Source organism: Zingiber officinale, chromosome 9B (assembly GCF_018446385.1).
Source record: "Zingiber officinale cultivar Zhangliang chromosome 9B, Zo_v1.1, whole genome shotgun sequence".
NCBI lineage: Eukaryota > Viridiplantae > Streptophyta > Magnoliopsida > Zingiberales > Zingiberaceae > Zingiber > Zingiber officinale.
In genome coordinates, this window is record NC_056003.1 from 4,068,837 (window position 1) to 4,079,650 (window position 10,814).

General features: G+C 34.5%; 1 protein-coding gene across 4 annotated transcripts; it reads right to left on the reverse strand.

Moving 5' to 3' along the window:
* Positions 1-2,176: 2,176 nt before the first annotated feature.
* LOC122024133 (altered inheritance rate of mitochondria protein 25-like) lies at positions 2,177-10,668 on the reverse strand. Of its 4 annotated transcripts, XM_042582688.1 has the most exons (13): positions 10,523-10,668; positions 10,289-10,358; positions 9,795-10,203; positions 9,209-9,295; positions 7,890-7,931; positions 7,757-7,801; positions 6,920-6,985; positions 6,765-6,821; positions 6,616-6,677; positions 5,419-5,539; positions 5,266-5,343; positions 5,092-5,195; positions 2,177-2,569 (listed from the first exon to the last, which is right to left on the reverse strand). In XM_042582688.1, the coding sequence occupies exons 3-13, from the start codon at positions 10,185-10,187 to the stop codon at positions 2,542-2,544; spliced, it is 1,083 nt and encodes a 360-aa protein (XP_042438622.1). In that variant the 5' UTR covers positions 10,188-10,203; positions 10,289-10,358; positions 10,523-10,668; the 3' UTR covers positions 2,177-2,541. The 4 variants fall into 4 exon arrangements, with proteins under 4 accessions (XP_042438622.1, XP_042438620.1, XP_042438623.1 ...); XM_042582686.1 differs by having other exon boundaries at positions 9,795-10,358; XM_042582689.1 differs by having other exon boundaries at positions 9,795-10,298; positions 10,523-10,648.
* Positions 10,669-10,814: the final 146 nt, after the last annotated feature.

Consider the following 10,814-nt stretch of genomic DNA (forward strand, 5'->3'; position numbering starts at 1 on the left):
CCACTCCATGCATTGATCTATTTGAATGGATCCTATCTATTAAACAAATAGGGTCCATTTAAAGGGCAGGGATCCTCTGGTTCAGGATTCCTAGACCAATCCTCGACCTTTTGCATGTTCATTGGATGGGTGGACTGTACCCCACCTGTTAAATAGGTGGGGTCCAGTTCATCCCACCAATGAACATGCAAGGCCTCCTCTAGTCCAGAAGATTCTGAACCAGAGGATCTGGCCTCCCATTTAAAAGGACCAATAATCTTTAGTGGTCCATCCTCTGGACCGCTGCTAAAAGCGGTCCAGAGGATCTTGTCCTGTGCTTGAGCACACTCTTACTCCCGAAAAATTTCACTAGTATGCTGCAGTCCAAGGGGCAGCGAGAAAGAAGACAAGTTCCAGCTCCCTTCTTTAAGCACCCTGTTCTTTTTTTGTCTAGATCTGCCACTGGCGACGACCGTCTCCCTTCAATTTTTAAGTATAAGAAGTGTATAGGATACAAAAATAGAAGGTGAAAAAGAGACGAATGGGAGACAACGACACGATCGCTCCCACTTAATGTAAACATATACATTTCGTCCCTTAATATAAATTTTTTGACTCCATCCATAACAATAACAATCAATTTGGACATACTTTTATTTTTTATTTTTTAACGATCAAAAACAACTTTTTAGATTAAAAATTTATTATTCTAAGAGCATAAATATAAAAAAAATTAGTCAAATAGATGACATTGAATCATTAAATATATTCATCTACTTCTCTTAATTATATTTATATTCTTAAATTTCAATTTAGCATAATATATTAAGAAATTTTTAAAACATGAATCAATTTTTTTAATGATTAAAAAATTTAACTTTACTTCTACAATGTAGCAATCCTATTTCTACGATCATAAACAGTAACTTCAATTGATTATAATTTTTTTTAATGATTAAAAAAATACTATTTATGTTAAAAAAAAATGACTGTGTTGATATAATATGTTAAATTGATATGGGAGAATATAGATATAATAAAAAAAATGACTAATAAATCTAAAGAGTTAAGAATAACATTAAATTATGTATATGTGTTCGACTTAATTATATTCCTACCTTAAATATTAATTTGACACGTGAGCACTGATTTCTAAAAACATGGATTAAATTATTTAATCGTAAAAAGGCATAAAGTTTTTAATCAAGGGTTGTAGTATAGCAATGAATTAAATGTATGATACATGCCGATTGCGATTAAAACCTTTATGATTAAAAAAATCTGAGTCGTATTATCAACACTTTTAATATAATATATCACATTAATATTTAAAAGCATAAATTTAATGGGTAAAACTAAATCAACATATTATTCTGAATTCTTTAAATCCATCAATCCTTTGCTATCAAAATCGAAAAAAAAAATCTGAATTCGAAATGACATAAAATCAAATCATATATATTTATCTAATTATTTAAATTACAAAATCAAATCATATATATTTACCTAATTATTTAAATTATATTTCTGTTCTTAAATATTAATTTGATCTAGTAGTATTTTTTTTAAATACGAATTAAAATTTTCAATTATTCAAAAAAATATTTTAATCAATAATTTTCTATGATCTTTTGATTCTTTAATCATAAAAAATAAATATTTTAACCGATATATTTCTATGATTATAAATAATAACAATCACACTTATCGTTACATTTTAATTTTTTTAATTAACAAATTTAAATTATATTCAAAAAATTATTACTCTTAATATAATAATATAATGTGTTAAAATTAATATAATGTGTCAAAATTAATATTTAAGAACATAAATACAATCAAGAGAAATAAACACATAGGACTTAATTACATATCATTTAGAACCTTTTAAATCCAAAACTAACTAATAAACCTAAAAAACTTGAAATGACATGAAACAAAATCCTATATGTACGTTTAAATCTATTGATTATATTCATACTCTCAAATATTAATTTGATAAAATAATAAATTTATTATCAACAAATTTTTTTAATTATTTAAAAAAGTCAGAATCGATTGGTAACAATCAATTCGGTAAATTGATGGAGGGACAAAATGGATATTGAATACGTAATTTTATCATTTTAAAATTATAATACGTAATTTAAATATTTCAAAAACGTTTCTACGCGTTTTGATAATTTATCAAATATAATTTGAGTAACAAGAAAAATAGAGATAAACCTCAAAATAATAACTTACAATTTATCTCCTCAGAGAAGAAAAAGAAGCAAAGCAATGAAACACTAGACAGAAGTAGTTGGGAAGAGGAAGAATTCAAGAGTCAAGTATTCATTTGCTTCTTTCCTAGCTCTGAATTTATTATTACGCCAGTTATAATGAACTCATTCAACAACGAAGCAGATCAATTTGGGCACAAGAATCACACCCACCTTGCGTAGTTGCTGAGACGAATGATATGGATTGTTTAAGATCATGATGGCTGTTTTGCAGAAGTAAGCTCCTCTTCGAACATTCTTCGAACATGCAGCAACATTTTCCATTAAATGGTTCCATTTTCTACTCTGCAACGAGAAATGGGAATGCCCTGAGAAGAAACATATTTGTCAGTTGGGAATCAAATTAGAGCTACTCTTCTTGGACTTCAGCTGAAATCTCAACTATTAGATCCTTTTAATCAATTTAGTGAATTAACATAAACTATTAGATCCTTTTAAATACTAATTAACTTTTAGCTGATCGGACAACTACCTGCAGCTTACATTCAGATAAGTATGTAGAGATCAAAATCAAGGTAACACCCATTAGTGTGAAGATAATACAAGCATAAATGTCAAATGTAGCAACCCAGAATTTGAAAAACACAATACGATATGTTTAATGATTCAAAAGCTAGCATTTTGCCGGTTGTTTTCCAAATTCTCATAATGGGTAGCCAAGTTCATTCTAATATAAGAAGAGACTGTGATTTCCACTTTCCAAGTGTTGTTTACATGTTATACCTGTTTGACTTAAACCGACCCCATAACCAACCTGTTAATCCCTAAAACCCCTTCCCTCTCCCTTGCACATCCTATGCACAACAATTCCATACTGTTCACAACCTACTCACCCCTCTACCCTTTGATTCTGCAAGACCACGCAATGACCTCACATCTACAATATCTGGGCAGCTCTGAATTGCAGCACTACCCCTTGTTCCATGACCCAATCTCATCGAGTAAGATAAAGCTCCAATATCTGGTTAATACAGTGCATCAAATGCCTGTTTAATATAGAATACCATGCAATGCATAAAATCAATGTGATAGTGCATCATGGGCTCACAGTCCATTGCTTGTGTCCATGAATCTGTATTTGTGCATTAGCTGTTAAAGACGATTAAGGAAATCATAATGAGTTGGTAATTCTCATGCAAAGCCAGTGCTCATCTAGGGCTCCACATTTTTCAGATCTGACAAGATGCAAGCAAATACCCAACATACCATGTATTCTTCCAGATCTCTTCCCACAGACATTACTCATGGATCTCATAGGAACCAAGTGATCTTAATCTTTCACCTTCTTGGTCACACATCAACCAAGCTTTCTTCTAGATCTTCACAATTTGCAAATCTTGCATGAACAAACAAATCTAATGCGAACTGATAATTCTTCTCAATCTTTGCCTAGTGTAGATCTCACACAGACCATACATGATTCTAGATCTTTGCCTGTTGAAGAATCATTCAGGCAAACCCTTTTAAGATATCACATAGACCAACTATTCTAAATCTTTGACTTCTATGGTATCACACACACCAATCAGAACTTTCAATAACCAAGCAATGGTCTTATGATAGCTAATGATAGATTTTTTTTAAAAAAAAAGGCCTAGTCTCACAAGCAAATTTAAAAGACTAATTAGCAACACAGGTACCAGGAATAAGTCACCGATTCTTCAACCCATTGACAATGATCTTGGTATAGGCAGCTTGCTCTAGGTGTGGAGATTATACTAGGATCTATGAGAAGAAGCTCCTCTAATTGAACCATAACCAATGGCAGACGTTTTCCATCTTAGGGCAGATAGATCTGGGATGTCAAGTTAATCAGCTTCAAATTGATCCACCTCTCAACTGATCAAGTAGTTATGAAGAAGAAGCCCCTAGGGCGTAGCACAGACTCGGGAACTGACGACCTGAGATTTACCCCACCATGCGTCTTATGCTTGTGTACCTACATGTACCTCCCTCCATATCCATGGGGCTGGCACTAAGGGGGTCGTTAATGTAGCGGATCTACATAAGAAGTTATGAAGAAGAAAGCATGAATGGGAAGAAAACAGATTTATGAATTCAGTAGAACCGCAATGTCGAGAGATGGCCATGGTAACACTACAAGTAGCAGAGAAAAGTACTGTCTAGACTTACAGAATAAGAATACCTACCTAAACGGCATGGTTGGGAAGTTAGGTCATGTTCTACACCTCAATCTTGCAGCCCATATAGCCTCAGTAAACATGAATTGAAGAATTATAACATGAAAGAAGAACTATAGCTCAGATTCCAGATTGGGAGGAAATGAAAAAATAATTAATGTCCTAAACAAAATAAGCAAAAAGACCTTGAAACCTTTCAGGTTCTTTCTATATATGATAGTAGTCTCAAACTAGCCAAACAAGAAGTCTGTAACAAATTAAATTTCTTTATTTCCTTATTTTTGGAAGGGGAACTCAAATATATTATGTTGGGTCAAGAGGTTTTCCTGAATGAAGTTTGGTTCCATGATCTCTAATTTCTTCTTAACAAAGATTGTTTGCATCCAAACTTTAAACCAAAGTTGCCTCATCTCAACTTGGATCCAATGACAAGTTTTCATATGCACTAATTTTTTTTCTCAAGCGCTACTATAACTTGTCAAACCAGAATTTGATCTCAAGACTTCTCAGAAAGCACAACAGCCAAAACCTTTGTTAGCTAGTTATGGGTTTTGGATATTTTATAAAGCTTTCCATGTTACAAGTTGCAAATCCAATCTAGCAAAAGCAACATGAAAAAAATAAGTACTAAACTTTAAACATTTACAGATACTTTAGGTATTTAAATGCTGGTAAAATAGTTATCTAACCAGCCTCCCCGTGACCGTGAGAAGTAATCACTATCCAGAGAAACAGCAAGAGCAATAGCCACAGCTCTTTCGGAAAGAGTCAATGGGCGGGAAACTTCAAACTCCTGAAACAAAGACAGAATAGGTTACGTGACATGGAATTCATAGATCTACAAACAATTTAGTTGCACTAACGCTTGAACCAGGTCTATTGTTAGGAAGTGAATCAGCATCCCCAAATCGAACCACATATTGACCAGCATCAGTGAAGAGCTTCAAAGAAACAAAAAGACAAAAAACTAGTAGAAAGTCAATTTATTCATATATAACATAACAAATGAAGATTACCTCTAAACCAACACCTCTCCAGTTACGATCAATTTGTGCCAACGCATTGTCTTCTTCATCCCTTAATGTGAATGTCCAATTCCAGAAACCAGGATTTTCAACCACAGCAAATTGCTTGTTTCTATAGATTCAAGATAACAACAAAAAAAGAGTAGGCAAATAAATATATTTTGTCACAAAATTGAGAAAAGGGAGGTATGGCACAGTTTGAAATTATCATCGGATCCTAAAAATAGACTTAATTAGAATCCATCTTTTGCTCCAAAATTTTCATTTAATGTGTTATTCATCTCCCTATAGATGCATTTTCCTATATAAATTACTTACAAATTTCTCTTCTCTGCTATATAATTAATACATGTGTTCTAGATTCATAGTGCTCTTACTAAATAATTTTCACTTACATTCTATGTAGGATATTTCTTTTTTCTCTACAAAATGGTTGTTCTTTAAACAAAAATGGATGTTCTATTTTATTGCATTCTATGGTATCAAAAGCAAAATCAGTCAAAATCAGCTTAGTGACCTATATAAGTTTGTGCAGCTTCCAACTAAAAGACTTTGATGTTCCAAAATGAACAATAAAAAATGAAGAAAACAAATGTGAAATGTGTGCCAAAAGGTAATCTTTCAACATTAATTCTTGCTCAGAACAGGAAATGTGGATCAATAAATAATTTTTTCATTATTTATGGGTTATATTTCTTTTCTATGTCAACTTTAATCTAACCAAATAGAATAATCCTGTTGATACTGATTCACCAAACTATATAACTCCTACCATGATAGGATCTTGGTAATTAGCCTTATGCTCAACCTAAAATTTGTTAGCTAAGCCTTAGGAAATTACAACATCTGATGTCCTTAATATTTTTGTTCTCACCTTGGACCTGTGTTCCACTAATGGCAGGCCTTGAGTTATGATTACATATAGAGTTCCAAATAATGTGTTTACAGGGTGTGTCATCAATTACCTAGAATACCTGTGTGCGCGACAGGGGTGTGCAACTGAGGGCAGGTGCCACGTGGGTAGGCGCCCTCAGTCACGCACGCCCCATCTGCACACAGGGCATGCAGCATATCTTTCCTTTATATATACACACAGTTGGCATCAGATAATTAAGATCACATTGAAAAAACAAAATAAAGGAAATACCATTATTATCAGTATGCAAAAGAACTAGATAAATCAAGTACCCTAAGTACAAATCATAAATTCTCCGCCAAAGATGCCAGCGTCTGTGGACTACACCAACTTCCTACAGGAAAAAGAAGCTGAAACTGTTGAACAATTTGTAATAGCTTGAGGTTATATACATAAATGCCACTCATCATAACTTACTTACCTTACCATCTACTTCCGCATATATTGTGCTGTTTATCCACCAAAAGGGCCTGTGAACCTAAACCCAAAGTAGATACAGTGAACACAGTGTTAAGTTGAATGAAATATACTTAAACTAGTGCTTAATGTTTTTAGAACATGATGGTAATTTCATACCCTTAATACTTCATTACCCATAGCATCAAACATGCAAGCGATGAATGGGCGTCTTCCACGAAGTAGCTAAGAGGCACGTTAAAATAACAAGACATTCAGAAAAATATTAAGATGGGTTATGTAAAATCAAAATTGGTTTATAAGGAGTTTTAGAACCACATAAAATAAAAAAAAAACACAAACAATAAATTGTATAATTTAACTTATGGATGAACACTGAGCATGATTTAAAATATAGTACCATGACATCCCAAAATTGTATTTATATTTGTTGGTTGATTTTAGTTTGTTGATTATAGAGACTGCAGAGCAGTACAAGTGTTAATGAGCAAAGGTGCTAAATTGAAGAAGGCTGTTAAGTTGCTGCAAGAAGTATAATGAACCTTGTTTAGGCACTATGTGAGATTATCACATCACTCTAATGATGGGCATCAATGACCAGATGATAAAGGTGGCTAAGAGGACAGATGAAGTGTTGCAACTTGCGAGTGTAATCTATCAATCTCTAGCTACCACTCAAGGCACTCATATGAATGTTGTCTTCAGAATCTTGAGATAGCTGAAATGAGATCTAGGAAGACAATTTTCTCATGTAAGAGCAAATGGAGTGATGTAGCATCTACCTTAGCAAATAGCCAACATTGATTCAAATGCAACCTTACTAAACTATCAACTATTCTGTGTTAATTCACAACAAAAATATAATTGTTTAAACATTTGAAAGTTTATGTTCGAATTGATTTTAAGTGACAATTTAGGACAGAAAAAAAGTATAGTAAATCCACATTCAGCTCACTAGCTATCAACAATGAAGACGCTGGATTCAAGATTACATACCTGCCTGAAGATGACATTACTTTTCTCTTGAATGAAACCAACAGGCTGAGGAAAGAGGCAAAATTAATAAACAAAGATTGCAACAAAGTCAAACAACTAAGCTCAGTTTAATAGAGGCGAAAAATTCACATACTGACTGAGGATAACAAGGGTCCATTATTTGATAGCGACTCTCCTGCAACATGAGAAGATATATGGATAAGGATCTTTCTCTCTAAGGACAAAAAATTAGCAAAACAATTCTTATAAACGATGGTTTGAGAACATTGTCTAATATCACAGTGTAACACTGATTCCAGGCTTTGGTCAGATTGAGACCAGCTCTGTACCATACATACCGTTACCAATATGAATTGGTAAGAAATGGCGCGCGCAATATACTTTCACTCTGACTTGCAATTTTTCTACAACTTTCTTTCTCTCCAACATGCGATTCTGCTAGAGCAAGATTTTCATTCCAGTTATAATTCTAATCATCACCATCAAAGTGTCAAATTGTACTTGTCCCAACTATTTAGAGTCGCTCATATGAATTTTTTTCCTCCATTGAACTCAACATAACAAAATAGTACTTACAAATTAATAATTATTATTTTTATTGAATTGACTTTTTGTTTGCCGATCTTACCTAGTGGGATAAGGCTTGATTGATATTGTATTGAATTGACTATTGTTTGAACAATCCATCTCTTTTCGCCTTCCACACTAATAGATTTAAATCTTCTTACTATAAAATTCATTGCCCATTTTAGAGCATGTACATTTCATCTAAACCTATTTTCTCTCATTTTATCATTGCCTCCTTACTAGAAAATCATACAACCATGCTACCTCATGTTAAAAATGCCTACCTTATCTTTGGTCATGATAAACCATACACCTATAACTCATGTTAAAAATGCCTACGTCATCTTTGATCATGATAAACCATACACCTATAACTCCTCATGTTAAAAATGCCTACCTCGTCTTTGATCATGATAAACCATACACCTTTAACTCCTCAAGCTGCTTAACTTTAAAGGTGTGTTTGGTAGGTGGGATAGGATAAGAATAAAGGCGTAATTAAAGATATAAATAATCATTGGCTCCCAAGGTATTACTTAGGATTAATGGTGTGATGGTGTAGGGATTAATGGTGTGATAAATAATCATTGGCTCCCCCAAGGGATTATTTATCACACCATTAATCCCTACACCTATAATCTTATCCCACCTACCAAACACTCCATAAGAGTGAACTCGAATTTTCTAAAAGGATAGTGGCAAAATTAACTAGATGACGAAAAGGAGCCTCAAAACTCTCCCTTGGGAAATAATTACTTTGCATAAGCATAGTAAAAGCTTCTAACAGATTAAACTTCACAAAGAAGATTTAAGTGCATGAACAATTCACAAGCATATTGGAGAACAGAAACTACATATGCTTCACACAAAGTTTACTCCAGTTACCTGTTCAAAAGAGAACATGACGTTTGCCCATTCTATGTCTCTCACAATAATCAAACTATCTCTGGAAAGAAGTGGTGCAAGTTTGACCTAGAAAAGGAAAGGAAAAAAACAAACGATCACTAAATCCCAGGTCTTGCAAGGACAAATCAAAATATGTACAGTACAACAAGGGAAAAAACATAGACAACTCTTATTAAAAGAATGCTTTTGGGATTTTTCTTAGCATCTCCAACAGAACTGTAATCTGTATGGTATCAAATCAGATCTAGATGAGTTTCGCATCACATTGATGGCATGTAAAATATAGTACATTGACAAAAAGTGGCCTATTTGCATTACCAGACAGTTTAGCAGCATGGAGATCCTACTACGTCTAAAACTATACTAGACCAAGAAACTAAACTTAGAAGTTACAAACGCGAGCATATCCCAGTGATGGAATTGAACTCACAGCTACCAAGATAAGAAAACCACCATGCACAGTTCTGTAAACAACAAAGCTTTATTCAACCTGATTTGGCTTTCCTAATTTTAACTTACTAAAGGAGAACTGAAAAGAAAAGGTAACAGAGAAAGTGCCACCAACTTTGCCACTTGGTGCAGGTTGTCTCTTGCTTCTCCTACTCCTTGCTTTCTCCTGTTGCTTTTCTTCAATCCAAAGCCGTGCAGCCCTGCTAAAATATTGTTTCTTCCCTGCTGGGCATGAAAAACAACGATGAGCGATTAGCCGACTATTCAAGCCCATCTGCAAGCTTCCTTTTTCGCATTTTGGATCAGATGAACATCCCCACATAGTTGTAATTCCCATGCCCAATGGCTGCAAGAGTTCACGAAGGGCGTTCCCTGGCGGAGGGTAACTGCTGTTCACGGCATATTTCACCAATTTCTGAGAACCCTGATTCCGAAATGCCAAAAGAGAAGGAATTGCTTTTGCAAACTTGATGGGAGGAGAAGCAATCCATTTCTTCAAACACCTCATCTGATTACCGGCCACACTGTAAAGAGCCGTGCTTCTAATTGTGGAAAGAGGAATGAATGCTTAACGAGCCGTCAAATACAGCCAATATTTCTCTCCCTCACCTGCAATGCCCTGAGAGAATGGAGATTCTCAACTACTCAATGGCCCCCCCAAAAAGACCCTTTTCTGCAGCTAAACAACGAGACAAACGCAGTGAGGATGGTAATCGCCAATCTCGAAAGTTAGCCGACAACGGAAACAACGACGGGAAAGAACTCGCGGACGAGAGAACCACAAAAAAAATCTCCAAATCGACGAGGAGGGAAGGAAGGAAGGAAGGAAGGAAGGGAGAATACCTGCAAATCAGTTCGCCTTTCTTCTCCCCGCCCTCGTCGACCGATTCCGAGGGTTTTAAATGGAAAGACAAAGGCAGGAATCGTCGCCGAAGGCAGTCGGAAATAAGGGCTGCGCCGCTCATGAAAAACTCGACTCGATTTTAATGTTAATCAAGCTTGAGTCAAGTTGGAACCGGCTTATTAGAAATTGAATTGAATTCGAGTCTAATTATTACTAGTTGCTTGTCGAGCTAAATGAATCATAATATATAGGCTAAATAACTTTTAACCCCCATGTGTTTTTCATCCAAAA

What these genes read in the sequence shown, in the direction of transcription:
- LOC122024133 (XM_042582688.1), bottom strand. Translation starts at nt 10,187, where the DNA reads ATGAGGTGTTTGAAGAAATGGATTGCTTCTCCTCCCATCAAGTTTGCA. An exon ending in ACAATAGACCTGGTTCAAGC is followed by an intron (nt 5,196 to 5,265) that starts GTTAGTGCAACT and finishes TCTTTGTTTCAG; the next exon opens with GAGTTTGAAGTTTCCCGCCC. An exon ending in TCACGGTCACGGGGAGGCTG is followed by an intron (nt 2,570 to 5,091) that starts GTTAGATAACTA and finishes GTTTCTTCTCAG; the next exon opens with GGCATTCCCATTTCTCGTTG.